Here is a 24,333-nt window from a genome sequence, read left to right on the forward strand (position 1 = left end):
AAACTAGGAAAGATGCTTTTTAAATTCCCTGGAATTGAATGGGAATGAAAACACAACATAGCAGAACTTGTGATATATTCAAAGTGGTTTGAAGAGGAAGTTTGTAGTTACAACTACCTATGTTAAGAAATCAGCAATCTCAAATATATGATTATGTACCTCAAGGTCTTCAAAACAACAACAAGCAAAACCCAAAGTCAGTAGATGGAAAGAAATATTAAGTATCAGGGCAAAATGGAATGAAAATAATAGTACAGATAATCAACAAAGGCTTGAGACCTGTCTCAGCTGATAAAGTGCTTCCTGCCCAAGCATGGGGACCAGAACTTAGTTCTCAGGCCCATGTAAAAGCTGGGTGCCATGGCACACACCTACAATTCCAGCACTCAGGAGGATCCCTGGGATTTTGAGGCTGCCTAATCAAACCAAATTGGCAAACTCCAGGTTCAATGGTGGACCCTTTTCTCAAAAAATAAGATGGGGCTGGAGAGAAGGCTTGGTTGCTAAGGCACTTGTCTGCAAAGCCTAACAACCCAGGTTCAATTCCCCAGTACCCACATAAAGCCAGATGCGCAAAGTGGCACATGCATCTGGAGTTTGTTTGTAGTGACTGAAAGCCCTGGCACACCCATTCTCTCTATTTTCTCTGTCCCATCTGCTTCAAAATAAATAAGTAAAGATATTTTAAAAATAAGTTGAAGCATGATTGAGGATGACACACAGCGATGATCTAAGACCTCCACATACATACACATGTACATGTACCTGAACACACATCTTCACTCACACACATGGGAACATACATACACTTATACCACACACACACACACACACACACACACACACACACAAGAATCAGTAAAACAAGATGGTTCTGGGCGGGAGAAATGGCTTAGCAGTTAAGGCATTTGCCTGCAAGGCCAAAGGACCCAGGTTTGATTCCCCAGTATCCACATAAGCCAGATGCACAAGGGGGCACATGTGTCTGGACTTTGTTTGCAGTGGCTGGAGGCAGTGGCGTGCCCATTCTCTCTCTCTCTCTCTCTCTCTCTCTCTCTCTCTCTCTCTCTCTCTCTCTCTCTTTCTCTGTGTCTGTCTCTTCCACTCTCTCACTCTCTCAAATAAATAAATAAATAAGTAAAAAACAAGATGGTTCTTTGAAGAGGTATACAATATTTACAAACTGTTTGCCAAACTAACCAAAAGAAAGAGATAAGACAAAACTTAATAAAATTGGAGATAAGCCAGGCATGATGACACATGCCTTTAATCCTAGCATTCCAGAGGCAGGGATAGTAGGATCTATATAATAGAAATGGAAGGAATACTACCAAACTCATTTCATGAAACCAGTACTACCCTAATACTACAACTGAATCAGGACATAGAAAAGTAAAAGAAAATTATAGGTCAATTTCCCTGACAAACATGAATGTACAAATTCTCAATACAATATTTACAAACCAAATTCAACTACACATCAAAAAGAACATTCTCCATGACCAAGAAGTCTTCAATCCAGGCATGCAAAGATGGTTCACCATATGCAAATCGATAAATGCATCACATTAATAGACTCAGACATCACATGATCATCTCAATATGTACATAAGAGATATTTAGTTGAAGAGCTCTGAAGAAGTTTGTGACAGAAGGAATATTCCTCAGCATAAGAACCTATATTTATTGAACATTATACTAAATGGGGAAGGACTTAAAGCATTTCCATTAAATTCAGAAGTAAGACAAGTGTATCTGCTTTCTCTACCCTTATTCAATATTGTCCTTGAAGTACTAGATAGAGCAATATAACTACAGAAATAAATGAAAGGAATATAAGTAGGAAAGTAAGAAGTCAAATTAACCCTACTTACAGGCAATATGACCCTATCCATAAGAAACTCTAATGATGTCACCAGAAAACTTTTAAAATTGATAAATGCTGTCAACACAGTAGTAGGATATTAAGTCAACATGCATTCCTACTTAACAGTATCTATATGCTGAGAAATAAATCTGAAAAACCATCCCAGTTATAACAGGTCCAATAAAGAAAATGGAATGGAAGTTCTTCTGATCATCTGAGGGGAGGACCATTCTCCCAGTCTATGGTACAACAGACTAAGTGGAGTGTTTCCTCAAGTAGAAGGGTTTCTCAAATACAGACAGCGCATGGGAGCAAACAGAGGACCTGAATTTCCATGACAGTCACAGAGTAAAACACATAAGACAGATAAATCAGAAAAGGCAAGCTCAAAGCTGACTCTCATCCTTCAGAAAGGGGAGAGGAGGAAAATAAAAGAAAGAAGAGTCTGAAGAGCCAAGAAGCTTTGCTTAGGAATTGGATCCAGAGCAAATTACCAGAGCTCCACCCTCCAGCAGAGAGAGCCTGTTTCTTGTGGGATGGAAGCTCCCTGATAACATTGACCTCCCTGCTAAATAAAGAAGCCTATGTCACATGCCTAAAACCTACAAGACAAGGTGTCCCTAACTGAGCTTAATGTTGCCTGCAGAGAACAAAGCCAGTTTCTGAGTTGCCAAAGCTATCATTTAGAGATGGAAACTGACTGAAGAGGGACAGTCTTTTATTGGACAGCACATACAGAACATAGACCATTCTGTCTCAGGGGTGCTAATGATTGAAGTTAGACAAAAGATACTTTCCTTTCTAATTATGAAGGTGTAAATACTAGATTGTTCATAAAAGCCACTGGGTGAAGTGTTGCAAGAGAGGCTGAGATAGACCAGAAGGGCCTGTTCTCCTAGAGTAGAAATTTTTACATCAATTGTTGTTTTAACTATGAACTCTGATAGCATGATTGACAGGGTTTAGTTACAGATATCACAAAATTCATTGAGTTAATTTGAGGTTTGAATGCTATCCAAAGCCCAGTGTCCAGAGATCAGCTTTCATATTGGACTAGTACTCCATTTGAAAGCAGTGTACAAAATCTTCAGAATTAATTGATACCCAACATATTCTGTCTTGACTCATGAGTTCCATAAGTCCTTGATATTATGCAGACATTCATCTAGAACTACACTGTAAAATCTTTTTATGCATGTATTACACATCTGTGAAAAAATTAAAGATGCTAAGACACAGAAATCCCTTCTATGCTCATAGAGCAGCAGAATTAATATCATGAAAATGGCTGTCACCAAAAGTGACTTACAGAGTCATCCAATCTCCATTAAAAGATCAAAACATTCTTCACAGTAAAGGGGGAGAAAGCCCTTAAACTCATCTGGAATCACAAAAGACCTCACACAATGCTGGAAGTATTACCATACCTGATTTCATGTTGTACTGCAGAGACAGACCCCGCAACAACGACAGCATAGTCCTGGCACAAAAGAACTAGACACATGGATCAACAGACTATAAAGAAGAACCAGATCACAGACTTAAGCCAACACAGCTGCAGCTACCTGATCAAAGATGTTAGCACATACATGGAGAAAAGACAGCCTCCTCAACAAATGTAGCTGCGGAAACTAGGCATAAACATGAAGACGAATGAAACCAGAACTCTTATCTCTCACCCTATACAAAAATCTATTCAAAATGGATCAATGACCTTAATTAAGACCTGGCATTCTGGAAATGTTAAATGAAAACGCAGGAAAAGTATTTCAATATATAGGCATCAGCAAGGACTATCTGAAAAGGATTCCCTCCAGTATATCAGGCAATAATACCAAGAATCAACAGGTGATATTGCATAAAATTCAAAGACTTCTGCATAGTATTGAAAACAAGTAATCAAGTGTGAAGAGTGGATAAAATGGGATAAAATCTTACTAGCTATATAGCTGACAGAAGACTAATATTTAAAATGCATAAAGAACTCAAAAATCACTAAATGCCCAAAAGTAGAAAACCCAACCCATAAAGGACAAATGAAATGGACAATCCTCAAAAGATGAAGTACAAATGGCTAATAAACATGGAAAAAATGTTCAATATCTTTAGTCATCAAGGAAATACAAATTACAACTACACTGACAGGGATTGGAGAGATTGCTCAGTGGTTAAGGTGCTTGCCTGCAAAGCCTAATGACCCATATTTGCTTCCCCAGTACCCACGTAAAGCCAGATACACAAAGTGGTGCATGCATCTAGAGTTCACAAGCTCTGGTGCACTCATATTCTCTTTTTTTTCTTCTCTTTCACTTCCTCCTCCTCCTTCTCCTTTCTCTGTATCTTCTTGTAAAACAAATGAATAAAATATTTTTTAAAACTACATTGACATTCCATTTTGTCCTAGTCAAACAGCTTTTATAAAGAAAACTAAGTCAGGGCTGGAGAGATGGCTTAGTGGTTAAGTGCTTGCCTGTGAAGCCTAAGGACCCCGGTTCGAGGCTCGGTTCCCCAGGTCCCACATTAGCCAGATGCACAAGGGGCGCACGCGTCTGGAGTTCGTTTGCAGAGGCTGGAAGCCCTGGCGTGCCCATTCTCTCTCTCTCCCTCTATCTTTCTCTCTGTGTCTGTCGCTCTCAAATAAATAAATAAATAATTTTTTTAAAAAAAGAAAACTAAGGCAAATGCTGGTAAGAATGTAATGGGTACCAGAAAAGCTCAGGGCCTTGCCCAGTGCCTATGCTCACAAAGTGCCATGCACTTGTCCATTACCTTGGCTGTGAATTACATGATTCTTCCTGCCTATATAGTTCATCCATTAGCTTTTTGTACACTGAGTTTTTGACTCTATAGTTTTAACTTTGAATAAAGTAAAATAAAATGTGCAAAAAGAGAGAGAGAGAGAATGCAATGGTGAGAAGAAAGACTTATAAGCTAATGGTGGGACTGTAAATTAATCCAGTCACTATAGGAATCAGTATGGAGGCTCCTTAAAAACCTAAAGATAGAATTAGCCCATGACCCAAGCTATAGCACTCCTGTATACATACCCCAAGGAATATAAGCCAACATACCACAGAGACACTTCCCATGCATGGTTACAGCTGCGCTATTTACCACAGACGATTAATGAAGTCACCTAGATACCTATCAGCAAAAGGATGGATATTGTGGAGTGTTCGTTAGTCATAAAGAAGAACAAAATTGTGCCATTTGCTGGAAATGGCTGCAACTGGAGATAATAATATTAAGTGAAATTTACCAGCATTAGATAAACATTGCATGTTTTCTCTCATTTGTGGATCTTAGATTATCTTTAGGCATTGTTGCAGTCAGGTTCATAATGGCAGAAATCACCTGACCAAGAGCAGATCTGGGGGAAAAATGGGTGTTTATTTTGGCTTACAGACTTGAGGGGAAGCTCTATGATGGCAGGGGAAAACAATGGCATGAGCAGAGGGTGGACATCACCCCCTGGCCAACATAAGGTGGACAATAGCAATAGGATAGTGTGCCAAACACTAGCAAGGGAAGACTGACCATAACACCCATAAACCCACCCCCAACAATACACTGACTCCAAGAGGTCTTAATTCCCAAATCTTCATTAGCTGTGAACCTAGCACTCAGAACACTTAAGTTTATGAGGGACACCTAATTCAAATTACCACATTCCACCCCTGGCCCCCATAAACTGATAATCTTATATGATATAAAATACAATGCATTCATCCAACTTGAACTTTTATCAGTCTCAATGATGTTCAAACATTCCCATAGTCCAAGATCTTTTAATTGAGCCATCATACCAAAAAGTCTCCCCCCACAAAAAAACCATAGTGACATTAACTTTTCCTGATTGGCTACTGCCATCTTATTCTTTACAAAACCTGTGAGACAACTCGTAGACCAGTGATCTATTACATTGGCAGTATAGAATTCCAGTAGTGAATGTTTTAACATTATTATCCCAGTGTCCCTGGATGGGCAGAGCTGAGAACAATGCCCACTTCTGTACAGAGACTATTTTAAAAATGCATCTCAAAAAAAAAAAAAAAAAAAGCAGACCACAAGATTGGAAAAATAATGAAAGCAGCTCTTGTGCTTGCCGGGCTTGGCACCAATGATGATCTTGTATGAAAAGAGAACAGAGAATCTTAGTGCAAATTCAGGGAAACTTTGAGTGCTTTTCTGAAAAGAAAACTATCCCATCTCAACTCCTCTTTCTACCCCAACTCTTTTACCTTTATCATCATTTTTAACTTTTTTTTCAAGTATAGAAGATGTATTGATGACATATATAATAACATGACAGATACATAGATGATAGATAGATAGATAGATAGATAGATAGATAGATAGATAGATAGATAGATAGATAGATAAGTTTGAGATTCTAAATTTAAGCTGCCCTTGCCTTTGCCCCGAACCTTGAATTCTTGAAACATAAATGCAGTCTTGGGGATAGGAGAGCTTTGAGTGGGGTCAGGCAATTACTGCAACTGAATCAGTTATGATAAAATAAATTTTCAGTCATAATATTGGTTTGTGAGATTAGAATTTAGTGGGAATCTTACTAAGTATCTTAGGTGTGAAGGAACCATGAGAAATCTTTAAAGGAAGTTAAATATACAAGAAGATAATCCAGACCATCTGACAATTCTTCTCAGTGTTTAACAGTCCAGATACTTTTTTTTTTGTTTGACATTCAAATGATGAATTTCAAAAATTGTTCTAGTATACTAGATAAGCACTTGTTAATTGTAGCAAAAATATAATCCCAAACAATTATTCACAGACTTATAAAGTGTGAGGACCCATGGGGTGAGGCTAGGGTAAAGATACTTCCATCCCAGCAGCTCACGGCAGTTTGTTCAGCTGAAGCTATGGGGAAGATGCCAGGAGACTCTGCCTTTGAGATGCTGTTAAACAAACGAATAGGCAGGATCTTCCCCAACAAACTTCACCTTCTCTGGTTTGCTATCACATAGGAAGGTGACTATACTAGTAACCATAAGTTACTTTGTATTTGAAAAAGAAAGCATTTTGACTTTCACCACAAAGAAATGATAAGTGTTTAAGGAGACAGATATTTACTTTAATTTGAACATTACACAATGTATACGTGTTTCAAATATCACAATATCCCATAAATGTGTATAATATTTTGTGGCAATTTTTTTTAGTTTTTTATAAGTCATACTCTCCAGAGGAGTCCATACCCACTGCCAAATTGTCCCACTAAGACCACATTCTCATACTGAGTGCAATGACAAACAACCAAATGCAAGGAACTCAAGCATCAAAGATTAAATCATGTTTGGTATCTCCTGTTTACTAGGGCTCAAAAATAAGCAAATACAGTCTATGTTTTGGTATAATTAAGATTAAAATGGGGGGGGCTGGGCGTGGTGGTGCATGCCTTTAATCTCAGCACTCAGGAGGCAGAAGTAGGAGGATCACTGTGAGTTTGAGACCACCCTGAGACTTCATAGTTAATTCCAGGTCAGCCTGGACCAGAGTGAGACCCTGCCTTGAAAAAACAAAAAGATTAAAATGGGGGGGGGGTGGAGAGATAACTTAGTGGTTAAGCACTTGCCTGTGAAACCTAAGGACCCGGGTCCTAGGCTTGATTCCCCAAGACCCAGGTAAGCCAGATGCACAAGGTGGCACATGCATCTGGAGTTCGTTTGCAGTGGCTGGAGGCCCTGGTGCATCCATTCTCTCTCTCTCTCTCTCTCCTTCTCTCTCTCCCTCTGCCTCTTTCTCTGTCGCTCTCAAATAAATAAAGTTTTTAAAGATTTAAAAAGAAATATTAAAAGGGGAAGCAATTTCTGACTAAATACAAACTAGCTGTGATACTATTTTCCTGAACATTTCAAAATGATAATTTATTATAAAATATTAATGTATGGATTTACAGTAAGTTCCTCCTTGGATAGAACCTAGACTTCTCATGAGATCTTCAGATATGTCAAAATATTTCCAGGTCTTTGAAATGAAATAATATCAAAATATTTGCTGGTCTCTGAAATGAAAGGTTCTGTGTGGTTTATTCTAAAAGGGATAAATTTAGCATGTTAATATGGTGTTTTTTCTCAGATACATCAAAACATTTTCCAGGTCCCTGAAATGAAATGATCTGTGGTGGTCTATTAAAAAGTATAAATTGATAGCATCTTAATGTGCTTTTTTTCTTGTCTTGAGATCTGTGATTAAAATTTAATGTTTTAAGCTGGGCGTGGTGGCGCACGCCTTTAATCCCAGCACTTGGGAGGCAGAGGTAGGAGGATCACTGTGAGTTCGAGGCCACCCTGAGACTCCATAGTGAATCCCAGATCAGCCTGGGCTAGAGTGAGACCCTACCTCAAAAAACCAAAAAAAAAAAAAAAAAAAAAAAAAAAAAAAAAAATTTAATGTTTTAATGATTGCTAAGACAATCTAAATTTTAAAAAGTTAGTATTCTAAGAAAATGTTCAAAAATACAAAATCTTTATAACCCTTAAGTAGTCACAAAATACCAAGTGTTTACATACTTTTAATAGTCACAGAAAGAAAACTGAATCAGATCTCAGTAAGAAACTGCATTTAACTGTTTCACATGTAGGCAAGCCCTAAATCTGTGTTTATGGGATCTTTTAATAATTTGTTTTTATTTATTTGAGAAAGAGTCAGAGAGATAGAGAATGGATGCAGCAGGACTTCCAGCCACTGCAAACAAACTTCGGATACATGTACCACCTTGTGCATGTGGTTTATGTGGGTCCTGGGGAACCAAACCAAGGTCCCTTGGCTTTGCAGGCAAGCACCTTAACCACTAAGCAATCTCTCCAGCTCTATGGGATCTTTTAAAAAGTGAATTTGGGCTGGAGAAATGGCTTAGCAGTTAAGGAACTTGCCTAAGGACCCAGGTTCAATTCCTCAATACAGCATAAGCCAGCTGCATAAAGAGGTGCTTTGCATATCTGGAGTGGTGGGCAGTGGTTAGAAGCCCTGACACTCCCATTCTCTTTCTCTCTGTGTCAAATAAATAAGTAAAATATTTTTATAAAAATAAAAAAGTGATTTCAAAATGCACTAATCTTGTAGGGTGACAGAAAAAAGCACATGTAATATGGCCTTGTTCTAATGGAAACCCTTCAAGTTCTTTCTTGTGTCTGAGTCACTCTGATTTCCACAGGTGTTGCCAGTGTCTCATTGGGGTCCCTCCGGCTCCCTCCTGATGACACACACCTCAATGAAATTCTTAATGACACCTTCAAAGACACCGAGACACCTGCAACAGTAAGAGATTTCAGTAGATTTAGTGCCTTACTCACCTGATTGCTTTTCAGTAAAACTGGAAAAGAGTATGGATGGAGCAGTAGTTCATATCATTCCTGCTACATCTCCATCAGTTCAGAAACTGGTGAACCTGGTTCTACTCACTCCATCTTAAGGACTGAGAGAAAAGAAATCATTGCAGATTGGGATAAAATAGGAGGAATTATAAGAAGCTACTTAATTTTAAGCTCTGGAGACCAGAGACCCTCTCCCAGTACCTACCAAAAACTTACATGGGAGGTATTAATGAAGCATTAGAACGAGCCAGTCAAGCAAACAGTCAACCTCATCCTCTGCTACAATAAAACCCATGTTTACAGTGACCATCAAGGGTTTGTCTTTAGTTTGCCCACACGAAGAAAACATACGAGGGGCAAACAAACTGAGGATGTAAGATGAAGAGGAGCATGAGGCGTGGCTGGCATGAGCAGGGCAGCCAAGAAGGTTGTCTCAGAATTCAGTGTCAATTACTAAAGTGGGGATATGTTTAACCTCTCAAAAAGCTTGGACATCAGGCAATACACAAATAATTACTCATGAGCAGTAGAGTAGAGGCCACCTGAAGGCCACTGCAGCCATGTTGACTCTCCCATGTAGTCCAGAAGACACCCTTCTCCCCTGCCCCACCCTGTCACAATGCCACCAAGGCACAGCACAGGGCAAAGGCAGACAATTCCATATCACCATGTCAGCATGAGAAACCCAAGATTAGAGTCCTGCTGGCCAGCCAAGGCACCCTTCAGGAGAGATGGCCACAGGTTCAGTAGAACTACTGCGGTGAACAAAGATAAAAGGATTGTGTTTTTCTGAAAAATATCCTACTTCATCAACAGAGAAAATGCTGTTGGAAAAATTTATTGACTATAATTCTATGTATTTTCTATAAAAATTTTTAAGTCTCCAACTTTCCTCACATTGCTTATGCTCTTCTCAAAATCCATATATCACTCTCTTTGTAAATAACACCAAACATTTGATTTGCCCTTCATAAGGCCATCTTCTTACATCATCCTTTCCTCCACTTGCATCTATGGTCTATTCTTTCATTCAACAATATTTTACTAAAATTCACTGATATTCCAGGAACAGGGTTCTGCTCCAAGGATCCCAAGGTAAACAACAGATAGCCCTTGCTTCAGAGAATTCACAATGCAACTAAATATAACAAAATATTCGAAGTCCTATAATTGACAATAACAGGTATATAGACTGGGACAATATGATAAGCCATGATAAGCTATAGGGGTACAGTCCTTAGATATGCATACTTTCTGAGCCTTATAAATAAATTACTCCATGTTTTCTGCTTCAGGAGATTTTGTGTGGTATGAGAGTCATGTGGAGCAGCACAGCTTTCATTAAGAGAAGATGACAGGAAAGTATATGATAGGTACAAAGCAAAGGTTCAAATGGTAATCAATGTCACAGGAGTTCAGAGGAGGAAAGATTTCTAGACTCCAGAGAGAGGAAAAGAATAAAAAGCATGTGTTGTGTTAGTGAATGTGGGTATGTGTGTGAGAGAGTAGGTATATGTAAATGTGTTTGTGTGAATGTGTGTGTGAGTGGTGGGGTGTTATTGCTGGAAGTGGGGGATTAGTACGGAGGCTCTTCAGTGTGGACACAAGCAAAGCTATGTGGTGTTGGGGCATTCCAGCACTGAGGGTAGAGGAGAGATGATGAGAAAATTAAGATAGGTTGGGATAGACTATAGAGAATCTGAAATGTCAGACCATAGGCAACAGGGAGTTTTTGAAGGTACTGAGGAAGAGGCACGGAAAAAACATTTATGTGCACATAAATTAAAAATAGCCCAACACGGCTGGGGACATGGCTCAGCAATTAAAGTAATTTGTTTACAAAGCCTGTCTGCCTGGATTCAGTTCCCCAACATCCATCTAAAGCCAGATACAAAGTGGCTCATGTGTCTGGAGTTTGTTTGAGGTGGCAAGAAACCCTGGTACATGTGCACTCACATAAATAAATAAATAAATAAATAAATAAATAAGTAGAATTTGTAGCAATAAAAAGAGCAGTGCTTTAAAAGAAATAGCATAACATCCCTTCCAGAGTCTGTGGATGGCAAGATAGATGTGAACATGAATCAAAGGGTTCAAAATTTCAGCAAAGTCTGAAGAATAAGCTTTAGTGATCTATTGCACAGAATCCTGTCTTTAATAAATAATATTATATTACATACTTCAAAGTTGCTAAGAGAAATACTAATGTTTTACTACAAAATAATGACATTTTTAAATTTATGAAGTGGCAGATATTAATAGCCCTGATATAATCTGGACAGTTTATAAACATGTAGCAAAACATCACACTGTAGCCTTTAAACATATACAATCATCACTTGTTAACTTAAAATATTGTTAAGGCCAGATATAGTAGTATAGGCTTGCAATCCCAACACTCAGGAAATAAAGATAGGCGATCAGGTGTTCAAGGCCAGCCTTGGCTATATAGCATGTTTAAGATCAGCTTGGGCTACATGAGAGCATGTTTCAAAAAAAAATAAAATAAAAATGAAACAATAAAAATATTCATCCTGTATATGAGAGTAATTTCTCATTAATACATCTAAATTGCATCTCAGAAATTCATACTTAATGAAATTATTAGCTTCTAGATCTAATACCAACCCTCATGCTACATCATCCTATAGTGACCATCTGTAGATGGCCAATAGGTGAATGGATGTAAAGACTGAATGAAAGTGTTTTAAAGAAACATCAGTAGGCTGCTAAGTTTGAAGCCATGTCCTTTAAGTGTCCTACTCAACACACTGTGCTACTGTCCATGCCAATGGAATGAGGAATGTATGACAAGAAATGAAGAGGAGCCAGGCATGGTGGCACACACCTTTAATCCCAGCACTCAGCACTAGGGAGGCAGAGGTAGGAGGATTGCCGTGAGTTCAAGGCCACCCTGAGACTATGTAGTGAATTCCAGGTCAGCCTGAGCTAGAGAATGACACCCTACCTCAAAACAAAACAAAACAGAAATGAAGAGGAATTACATCTGCTAGCACCCAGCTGATCTGTGCTCTGCATGGCAATTTTCATCAGGTGTTCTTGTCTTTCAGCTTCTATTATTCCCATTCATTATAAAAGTATATATACATATATATTCTTCAGAGGCTCTTTCAATTTCTTGCAGACATATTTCTTACATTTTTTAGAAAGTCAGGCACATCTCAACATCATCTGAGTGCCCAAGGTTAAAAATCGGTTAGACCTCAGATTTGAAACCCAGCTCCAGGCTTGTTCTATGTCCCCAGAGTCCATGTGGAGTCAAAGCTGTGACACGCCCCTGCTACTTCCTAGAACAGTGGACAAGAAAGACCCCTGGCCCCTTCTCTAGAGGCCCAAGCCACTTTTGAGAATTGCTTCTGTTCGTAGACACATGCTTACAAAGTTTGCCCAAATATGCCATTCCCTGAGAGAAATTTCAAGCTGTCTTTTGTCTTGAAAGTATTTTCTAACAGCTTTCCATGTGAAGTTTAAGTAAAATGTTCCCACTAAATCATTCTAGACTCTTCTCTTCAAAAAAGGATTATGTTAAATAATCTCTAAGCATTCAAAGCTTGCCAATCCAATTCTCAACGAAGAGTATTTACAATGTAGTACAATCCAAATGATACACCAGCAATATATGTGTATTCATTTGTACACATAGGTTTGGGGGAATGTGGGGAATGTATGTATGTATTGAAAGGTTATCATGATGACCACAAGGGTATAGCATGACAGTGTTCGGAAGGACTCTAAATAACCCATCAGGCCTGGTACCACGTGCTTGTAATCCCTGCAGTCAGGAGGCTGAAGCAGGAGGGTTGCTCCCAATTTCAGGCCAGCCTAATCTATGTAATGAGACCCTGACTCTCACTGAAATTCAGAGGCAACTCCTAGTTAATAGGACTTTTATTACAAAACCACTTAAAATTTCATAATTAAATTTTATAGCAAATCAGTATTCATTACATAATATAGCCATTTGTGTGCAGTTTGCATTAATAGAAGTCTTTTTTGTTCTTTAACTCAGGAAACAGAAACAGAATTTACTCATGTGTCTGAGGGCCTACTGGAACAGAAGGTGGAGTTCAGCATCTCTCTGCCAAACCAGAGGTTTAAGGCAGAGCTCACTGACTCTGGGTCCCCATACTACCAGGACCTGGCAAGACATTCCCAAATGCAGGTGAGTGGACCCAGCCCACACACTCACATCCAATGTCATGATGCCTCGTGGAGCCAAAAGGACATGTGGGCTTGGCTACTAATTCTGACTTCTTGTGGCCAGGCATACATTTTTGAGCATTAAAAAGAAAACAGGGGACTGAAGAGGTGGCTTAGTGGTTAAGGCACTTGCCTGAAAAGCCAATGGACCCAAGTTTGACTCTCCAAGACCTGCGTAAATTAGATGCACAATGTGATGCATGCATCTGGAGTTCATTTGCAGTGGCTGGAGGTCCTAGCATGCCCATTCTCTCTTTCTCTATCTGCCTCCCTCTCTCTCTCTCATACACACACACACATACACACATAATAAAGAAAAATAAAACATATTTTTAAAGTCTTTTAAGAAAAGAAAAAAGGTTCTATAGTAAGTTGCAAAACATTAGACAAATCATCAAGTCCAGCTTTTAGATTTGTCAATGTTATTTACATTTAAATTTTGTTTCATGTTTTTAATTAACTGAAAGCCATACACAATTCTGTTTATGAAAATAATCATTTTGACAATGGTTTCATGCATATAGAGTTTGCTCAAAATTAAATATGTTCAGCTATTTATGTTAATTATATGCCAATTAAATAGATTAAATTTTTAGGAGGAACAAAAAAAGCCATTGAAAAAGCCTAGTGTGGTGGTACATGCTTTTGGCCTAGCACTTGGGGGACTGAGATAGGAGGCTGTAAGCCAGGATAGCCAGCCTACAGCTACAAAATGAGTTCTACATCAGCTTGGGCTAGAGTGGGATCTTGTATCCAATGAAGCAAAACAAAATTTTTAGAAAAGTAAAATAAAATGACCATATAGGTTCTAACTAGAGAATATTCTGGGTTGAAATACAAATTTTCAATTCATAATGCTGTGTCTCTGTTAATATTTCCACTTTTGCAATTTGATAGGCAGCTATCTTCACCATTGTACCACCAACACTACCTTGGCAATTTTATACCAGTTTTAAGACATGCCATTTTTCATAGGTGTTAAGTAGAAGGCAACTATATTGTTCACTAGCCAATTACTAACACTGGAGTTTACCAGAGAAGTCCTTTCCATCTCCAGCATCATCATATCTCCCTGATTCAAATGCTCTTTGATTGCCTACAGGATGAATACAACTATGATGCTGAGTGTAGCATCTATGCACCATGATAAGTCTCCTGTTTTGTTTTGGGTTTTTTTATTGTCATACCCCAGTTAATTATCATCCCTCTCTATTCTAGTTTCCAGAAATAAAAACTATCTGCAAATTTCCTTCACTTTTAGCCTTCATTTATGTTGCCTTTTTGGTCAAGATGGCCCTCCCCCATGTTTCCCTTTAGGCACTTTGTCATAGAGAGCTTCCAGCCATTCTGAGTTCAGTGCCTCTCTGCTGGGCTCGCTAGTACCCAGGACACACGTCTGTCCCAGCTCTGATCATGCTGACTTGTTTAGAGCCTGCGTCCTTTCATCTCTCTTCCTTCCTCCTCACTGCCATTCCCCACCAGTGCTTATGGGCTTGGTGGGAGCTGAGGTTGTTTGTTTCCTCTCTGAAGCCCAACCCTCAGTGCAGAGCTTGGGTCTGTGACTGTTGTAATCACAGAAGGAACACAGGACAAGATGCCATAGCCACAACCACATGTCTGGACAGTCTGGGTGCATGTGAATCTTTCCCGGTGTGCCACTTCTCATATTTTGAGAATTCAGAAAGCAGATACACAAGTGAAATATTTTTAACTTCCAACTCCTTCCATCCTCCCCAGTCAATGAAATACAAAGCAAGCTTCATTTCCACAAACTTTAAAGGGGAAGATTCATCAGGGCTATGAACCAACAAGTACCTAGATGTGAATTATTAGATGCTAGCTATCCTGACTGTTATTAGAAACTTTCTTTTCCACAAATTCTTGATATAGTTGGATAATTGACCATGAACTCTTCACTAACCTGTTTGTCTTTTAAATTTCTAACTATCTAGAACAATGTAATTTTAAATTACAATGTTTTGAAAACCAAAGCTTAATTCCTGCTTCTGCCAAGAATTAACCATGAGAATTTAGGGGGAGCCCAACTTCCCCCAAAGGATGACCTCAATATCCTTTCAAGCCTAACTTTCTAACTTTTGTGCAAAGAAATACTGGCTGGCATTGTTCTTGATGTGTTATGTGAATTAACTCATTTACTTTTTCACTCAACCCTTTAAGTACTATTTCCCTTCACTTGAGTGTGAAAACTAAGACACAGAACGTAATAATGTCCTGAACAGTAACAACCCCAGCTGAGGACTCAGCTGCCTGCAAAGCCAAGATTCCAGCCCAGAGTCTCCGACCCACTCAGCGCCTCCCTTCACTGTCCCACACGTCCTACTTTTCACAAGTAAATTTTGATGAGGAAAGGATGACTATATTCCCTGTCTGTCCTCCAGAAAGTTTACTATGCAAATATATACATACATATGTTTTATATATAGGATATATGTCATGTCCAACCCTGATCCAAAGGCGGGGGTCACCTCAGTCCTGCCAGCTATATGACCTCCTTTCTCTGTGCCAGAGCCCTATGTTTGCCCGAGCAAGACCACCAAGAGACCTGCCATCAGAAAGAAATCCAACTGGCCCACCAGTGCCTGCATTAGCATAGCTATTTGGGCCTAATCAGGAATTAATGGACAATGCTTTGCATTAATTTAATTTCCACATTAAACCTAATGAACAATTTAATACAAATGTCAAAAAGAATCACTCTAAAGGGCTTTCTCCTGTGCCAGTGTTCAAGAGATCAGCGCAACGCTTATAGCCCAGTTAACACTCATTCTAGCAGAATGAGGGAGACCCCTATGCATGGAGTATTAATAAGGTTAACTGAGTACTTAATTAGCAACTCAATGATTAGTGCTTCATGATTGCAAGTTTCCCCAGAGAATTAGTTAGCAGAATTGACTGCAGGCTTTTGTCATCTTGGTTCCTAGGCCCCCAGGCACTATCTACATCCTGAGCAGCCAGGCTGATCCTTAGGACAGGCTCTCCAAGAGGGCATGGGCATCAGCCTCCGTCCCCTGGAGCACAGCCAGCACTGTGGAGCACTCCTGCAGGGAACAGAGGACACATGGCCCTCCCCACGGCACCACTGCTGCCAAGGCTGCAACCGCAGTTTCCAGAGGCAGTCTATGTTTGTCTGGCTGCTGTCGGAGGCAGCAAGGTCTCAAAAAGGAATGCTTCCGAACCTGTCTCCAGCCTCAGCTCCTACCTAAAATGTCATTCCCCAGAGCTGTTGGCAGTTCCCAGGGACAGCTTAACTGACTCCCTGGAGCCACAGAGCTGCTCCCTCAGGAGGCCAGAGCAGACCTGGAGTATGAGCTCAGCTGCTCCACAGACCAGCTCTGCAGAACAAGCCTCAATGTTCTCCTCTGTAAAGCCCATGACAGGGTAGCAGAGGGAAGCACACAGTTGACTTTCCCAGGGCCTTCACCCCATCTCAGTGCACGCCCTCATTCTGTCTACCCCACTGAGTGTTTGTTTTTGAAGTGTAGCATCTATATCTGACCTGGCTTTTGCCACCACTGTGCTGGGTGGTCACTGGGGAAGGTAGAGAAACTGTCTGTTCCATATGTGCCAGACACTGGGTTACTTGCTAGTTATGCCTCACAGCTACCTTGTGGCATAAGTATTAGTACCAATTTGGGGTAAGAAGACCATGATTCAAAAATTAATGAGTAAACTTAATGTTTTGTAGCTAAAAAGAAAATCTAGATCTGAGCAAGTAATCCTTATACAAAACTAAGCTACTCTCATCATCATAATTCCTATAGGCTCATAAATGAGGTTTATTTTTAATATTGGCACACAAAAATATAATTAGAAGGTTAAAAGTCTGTTGGGAAAAATTCCATAATATAGAGGCTAGAGAGATGGCTCAATGGTGAAGGCACTTGCCTTCAACACCTAAAGATCCTGGTTCCATTACCCAGGACCCATGTAAAGCCAGATGCACAAGGTAGTGCATGCATCAGGAGTTCATTTGCAGTGGCTAGAGGCCCTGGTGCTCCCATTCTCTCTCCCTCTCTCTATCTGCCTCTTTTTCTCTCTCAATCTCTCTCAAATAAATTAATTAATATTTTTTGCGTCCATGATCCAGTTAACAACCCAAATGAGAGATTTGGGGATTCTCTGCACATTGCCTTTCTAGTCTTTGACACTGGTAACGTAGTCTTGAAGTAATTTCAGATAAATGACAATGCAGTGCCATGTTGATGAGCTTAGAGAACAAAGAAAAACACTCAGCCCAAGCATATTTGCCATGTCCAACCCTGATCCAAAGATTTGCTGAGTTCGTACTGACTGCTAGATGCTAAGAGCAAGACAGCTCAAGATGAACAAAGAAGACACAGCTCCCAAAGACAAAGGGCATAACCTCCATGAAGGAAACAGGCATGCACCTCATAGACCTTTCAGGATGTGCCCTATCGGATGGGGCACAGTAGAGAGAAGAAACAACTGCCCCTGACTCAGAAGCTCTTGTTAAGTGCTCACCAGTAGAGAAAGGGTTCATGCTGGCTCTGAACAAGGGCATGGGCAGAGAAAGCAGTCAATGAGCAGAAAATGGAGGATACTGAATTATGGGTTTAATAGTCCCTGGGGTGTGGAGAAACAGAGATGCATGTTGTATATGAGAGGGATAGGGCTCAGCTAGTGTTACTAGAGGACAGGCCAAGGGTAATGTGATGACAGAAAGTGTGATTGGCAAAGCAGGGAGGTGCTGATTTAGGAGGATCATAAATGCCTTGCTAAACAACTGATCCTTATCCAGTAGGCAGTGAAATCCATTATAGGATTTTTAATAAAGAGGAACTAATGTGAGAGATAGAGGACACCCACCCAGAAAACTATCCCTTCCTCAGACTCTTGCTTCCCTACCTTCCTGCAGGAAAGCAAGAGAAGGCAGTGCTGTGTACTTGATCGAGTCCTCTGGACAGAGCCCAGTCCTACTGCAGAGTTTATGGAGTAAGAAACAGAGGGCAGTGAGGAGACTGGGGAGGCTGACCTGAGAAACTTGCAGACTCCCAATATTTATAGTAGAGAGTGGTGGAAGAGGTGAAGGAGGAGCCAAGCAAAACAGGACACTATGAAGAAAGATTTGGATAAAGTCTCCCCTTCCAGGGAGCAGGACATGGGCAGGATGGTTCTGTGGGGGCTGGAAATGAGCAGGAACAGTACCTATTAAGTTTTTTCATCAGGAGTCTCATTATCAAATTAATGAAAAAAATTGTGATATCTACATCTATCTAAGAGAAAATCTATCAACATTAGAGTCTGTTTCTACCACTTGATTAAGGTATAGCAGCCCTTTTGAATTTATAAATTTTTATTTTTATTTAGTTGTTAGAGAGAGGGAGGGAGAGAGGCAGAGAAAGAGAGAATATGGGCATGCCAGGACCCTCTAGCCGCTGCAAATGAACTCCAGATACATGTGCCACATTGTGCATCTGGTTTACATGAGTCATGGGTAATTTAACCTGGATCCTTGGCTTTGCAGGCAAGTGCCTTAATAGCTAACCATCCCTCCAGCCCTTGAATTTAATAATACATTTAATATTATATGTTTTAAATCATCTAATTCAACTCAGAAAATATTATAGTTAACTATATAGTTAGAAAGTTCATATTTCTTTGTGTAAGTGAAATTACTATAGCCAAAAAGTTTCCTCCAAACAACTCAAAGTAACTTCATATTTTATGTAAAATAACAATTAAAACAGCTCAGAACTACTCAAATATGACTTTTAAATAAAGACCAAAACACTCAACCTCAAAAATAGCTGATAACAAAGAGTTTAACTTCTTTCATTGTTTCAGCGTTTTCATTTTTCATTTTCATTTGTCCCCTAACTCATCAAAAGTCTTTTGCCATTTAGCAACATCTGACCCACAAGGGCCAAAGAATATTTCATAAATTTCTTGTTCTCTGCAGATGCAAAAGATACTTAAGAAAGTTCCAGGATTCAAAGAAATCTATGTGTTGGGATTCAGGTACGTAAGAGAATTAGACTCCTCGATTTTTAAATTCTTCCTCCTCCTTGTCCTTCTTGAAAATCTTCTTGAGGATTATAAAGTCTCTCTTAAAAAACAAAAAGTCTATCTTTTCCTCGGTTCTTTAGCTCTGTCAAGTCCAGGGACTGATTACATTTCAGACAAAAGTGCTGGCTAATTAGAATGGGACTCTGTGAGGCTTGATTGTGGATGGCACAGGAGCTGTAATGCTGCTTCTGAGGTTTCAAATACTGCCCTCTACAGAGTACCTACCGGCCGTCCTTGGCAATGTCATTAGCAAGTCTCTTAGGAAAATACCTCAGTAAAGGCAGATCAAAAAAAGTAGCAATTAACTGCCTTGGTGTTTGATTGCCTCATTTTCTACCTAGGAGTAAGTCTCTTTCCTATCTTAACAAGAGTCATAGATGAATCTAATATAAAGTGGTTTCTGTGCAAAGAAGGGTGGAGGTAGACAGGGGTAAAAGCAAGACTTCCCAAAACATATCTTAATTTTATTTTATTGTATGACCTATAATAATTTATTGATATCCAAAAATATTAAATTGAAATTTTAAATGAAAGATATGGAAGACTAAAATAGTGCCACACTAATATATGACTGTGTTGTGTTCCCGTGGTTTTGGTAGCAGCAAGTCTGTAGCCATTACTGCCCTAATGCTCTAGTGCAGGTTCTTGAATTTGGCAAGGATTCTCCCAACAGTTTTTTAAGTTCTCATGTCACACATCAACAGGCAGGATCATAAGATGGTCTTCTTCACAGTGTGCTACAGCATAGATGCCAGCTGTGGTGGGATCAGCATGAGGATCCATGTGCAGAGCAGGGCGTGAAACAGAGAGAGCAGCCCTTCCACAAAGGTCCTCTGACTCCTTCACCATCTGGTATTGGAGCCACAGGGTGATTGAGCAAGGATAGGTGTGCCTGCAGGGAGTCTGTGGGACACAAAACTGGCTATCTTTCCTGCATCTGTCAGGTGCCTCTGGTTTGCAAAGCTCTAGAAGAGGGAAATCAGAAAATGAAAGTGATACAAGTCCTAACACTTACCAAAGCAAGTGAACTCTGCTTTGTGTCAAGATGCCACTGTTCAGTATTTGTGTGAGATCAGATGGATTAGAGAAAAATAAAAGCTGATAGGAAAATATTTTGCATAGATGTCAGGGTCTCCTGAGTAAACTACTGCAGTTAAAAAAACAAGTTTTTAATGTAAACCTGCAGGAAATAATGGATATGACTCTTCTGGTGAATGATTAAATGTTTGTTGTTACCTCTCTTCAATAAATGAAAATCTAATGTTAAAAATCTGTATCAGAAGAAAACCAAAGTGTGAGATGATGCAATTTTCCATGGTAAAGCTGCTAAGGATATATCACTGAAAACAATCTTTCCCAAGTATTTTTCTTTGTAAGGATTCATGCTTATTTTAGCCAGCAATGTTTTATAAAGTAGCTTGATCATGCTTGGCCAATGATTTTTGTACACGGATTACAATAAATTACATGCTTATGAGAGGAACAAACTTTAGGTTATTAATAACAGATTATTGTGATATTGTGAAGTAACTTATAATGAAGTAAATTGCTTTCTTGTGAGACAAGAAACCCATAGAAGAGCTAAGACCCTGTGAGTCTCAGTACTGTCTTTCCTTTGCCTCATGTGTATAAAAGCTGATTTATAGTTTCATATGTTCTCTTCTATCAGTGACCTATTTAGTTTATCAACACAACTAGAAATTGCTAAAGACTCTATTAGGAGCATGGTTTTCAGGATAAATGGTAAAAGGTCCACTCTAAATAAAAACTATTTATTTGCTTTACCCCTTTTATCAAATGTGTGAAACTATTAAGCATTCCATTTATTTGGACAGTACACTTTTTATGTTAGCATATAAATGTTCATAGCATCTTAATTTTTAATAACCAAGAACTAGTAACAAACCAACTGTCCATCAACAAAGCAACAGACAAACAATTGTAACATATTCTTAGTATAGACAGCTCCTCAACAAAGAAATAAGTTAGAATATGTAACAACATGGATATTCCATGGATTTTTTTTTTGGTATGGCTTCATGAAAGACACCATATAAACGTGTATTGTGATTCTACTTAAATTCTAGAAAACATAAACAAAACGTACCAGCAGTTGCTTGGGGACAGTAAGGTAGCAAGTGTGGGAGAGGAGGGTTGTGAAGGGGCAGGATAGAGCTTTGGAGATGATAAATATGCCTCCCATCTTCATACTGACCTTCAGTATTTACCTGAAGTATTCCTAATTTGTTTATGTGATAATTTGTCACCAAAGGATGTTATGAATTAGCAAGACTAAAGTCTTGGCCCAGAAATCCTGGATGCTCTCCTTGGCTTCATGGATTGCAAACTATTGCTGCAAACCAACAAGAAGCAATATGTCTGAAAGAAAAAGAAGTCTCTTCTCCATCCCAAAGCAGTGACAGTTAGAAAGTCATGCATTCTTTCTAGTCTCCACAGATGGAAAGTGGCAGCATGTCTGTAACATTTCTATATCAGTCATGTTACATCAGAGGATAAGAGTTATATGAATTCATGGCCCCAACAGAAAGACTGTTACTAATTCCATCACATACCGTAGATAGTTGCCTTTGTAAACAACTGTCATTTGAAATGTAGGAAACACGGACTACAGTGTTTATACTAAATTCTCAAATGTAAATTTGGTGGCAAAAGGGCCTTTGTCAGGCAGGTGGTGGGATAAGGAAATGAGCTAAGCTTGAGGTTAGATAGCTGAAGTGAAAATCCTACCTCTGAAGGTTCCAAGTGACCCTTCCCCTCTCTGTGTGAACATGCATATCTGTGAAGTGGGGGCTATGTTGTTGAAAACCTTCAAGGAGAATACACATATATACAAACTGCTTGCTGCTGAGTCTGCTAACAGCTGGTTACTTTTGTAAGTTGCCCCATGATGAATTGAACTAATCACTCAAAGTTTACTGATTAAGACAATTCAAAAAGTAATCAATGGTCAAAATAGTAGTTCTAGGAGCCAACCTTAATTAAATGACCTTTGGGAAAAATTAATCATTTAATACCATTCAGGAGGTGAGACATCTGTTTATAAAATACTTTTTAAAAACTTCTTTCTAACAGCTATCCAATATGTTAAATGAATAGAATCTATTTGCAGCATCTTTAAGTAATAACAGGAGGAATTCAATGAGTTTAGAAAAAAAGACCATAAATACCTCTCCATCTTTGAACTAAAGCTCAAATCCTGATGAGGAACATTACACAGTGATGCTTACATTCTGGGATTCATATACTTCCCAAAATTTCCATCCAAATTGTTTTGGCAGTTTATGTTTCTTCAAATCAGTGAGCAAACATTCATGGTAAGGCATTTATATACAAAATAATTTGTATACAAAATAATCTATGTACTGCTTCAAGAAATCTCACAAAAATTCTTTCTCTCTTGCATGTTTTCATTGTATGTGATGAATGAAGACCAAAGAAAGGAAGAGATGGGTAATTTGTATTTCTTATGGTGTGGAATATAGTATGACTTCCCCCACAAGTTTACATCCTAGTGTTGTACAAATAATTTTTATGTATGTCTGAGATAAGCCAATGACATCTTAGTCATTTCTTATTTAAATGGAAGTAAGTTATTACTAAGTAATTTTTTAAATGCTCTAGTCAAATCACTATGTTATATAGGCAGGGAAATGTGTAAATGATCAGCTTAAAGTGATTATATAAAACTCAGGATCTAATTGGTAAAGTGTGAAGATTCTGAGATGCAATGAAGCATGATGTATAACAATCTATTAAATATTTGAAATGGGAGGTTGTTTGTTGATCTGCACACTCAGACATGCAACCAATCTAAGTGTAGAATGAAGAAAACAAAACCATTTGGTCCTTGGTTCCAAGGTCAGTTTGAATTGAGAAAAGCACCCACTCTACCTTGGGAAGCTCAGTAATAAGAATCTAACTTTGGCTCATACAATCAACTAGTGAAATAATGAACTGCAGTCTCTGACTGATTATGTGGTCTTTAGAACTGCCAAGAAAACACATTATCAGATCCTGTGGCCTTTAAATCATCTGCATCCCCTACCCATGTATAGATTTATGGCATGAAACAAACAAACAAGGACAGAGCTGTAAGGAATCTTGCTACGTTCTTACATGCAAAAAGGTATTGCATTAGTAAGTATGATAATAAATTCATTTAATAATGGGCTGAACCACTGTCCTCCTTCTTTTTCCAAATCTTCTATTGTGTTATGTCCTTGTTTTATTTTAGTTAAAGTTTTATTATTTTATTAAAAATACTTTGTAGGGACAAAAGGAAAATAGAATTGCCATGAGAACTGAAATTTCCACTAGATTATGGCATGCAGAACCTATAGAGCCATTACTACTACAGACTATGTTGCTACTCCATAGAATTTCTTGAGAAAGGCTACTTTAGAAGAAAGGACAATTCATCCTTCTGTTGATTGGCAATGCATAACTCTTAAGACCACCAAAACCATTTGTCAATTAACATTTAAACCACTCCAGTTAACAGTCATTCTTCAAGCTAGACTTTTAGAACTAAAACACTTGTCAACTTTTTCCATGTTTAAGATTTATAGTAAATATTGGAATGTATTGAATGAGGTATTCCTTAAGAGCCTATCAGAAAAAGAGGTTAAGGGTCAGCCAGGCGTGGTGGCACACTCCTTTAATCCCAGCAGTTGGGAGGCAGAAATAGGAGGATCACCATGGCCAGCCTGAGACTACATGGTAGATTCCAGGTCAGCCTGAGCTAGAGTGAGACCCTACCTCAAAAAAAAATTTTTTTAAGCGGTTAAGTATCCTGAAGACTTGTACCAATAGTGACTCTTTAGGCTTGTTGGCTCATTC

General features: G+C 38.9%; 1 protein-coding gene across 1 annotated transcript in view; it reads left to right on the top strand.

Annotated features, from left to right (window-relative positions):
* Impg1 (interphotoreceptor matrix proteoglycan 1) overlaps positions 1–24,333 on the top strand; it is a 124,537-nt gene that overhangs the window by 20,316 nt on the left and 79,888 nt on the right. Inside the window, exons 6-9 of the mRNA XM_045160049.1 lie at positions 9,045–9,148; positions 13,235–13,387; positions 19,367–19,425; positions 22,924–22,944. Coding sequence (XP_045015984.1) covers positions 9,045–9,148; positions 13,235–13,387; positions 19,367–19,425; positions 22,924–22,944 — 337 coding nt within the window. The remainder of the gene's footprint in view (positions 1–9,044; positions 9,149–13,234; positions 13,388–19,366; positions 19,426–22,923; positions 22,945–24,333) is intronic.

The sequence above is a fragment of the Jaculus jaculus genome, chromosome 10, assembly GCF_020740685.1.
Source record: "Jaculus jaculus isolate mJacJac1 chromosome 10, mJacJac1.mat.Y.cur, whole genome shotgun sequence".
NCBI lineage: Eukaryota > Metazoa > Chordata > Mammalia > Rodentia > Dipodidae > Jaculus > Jaculus jaculus.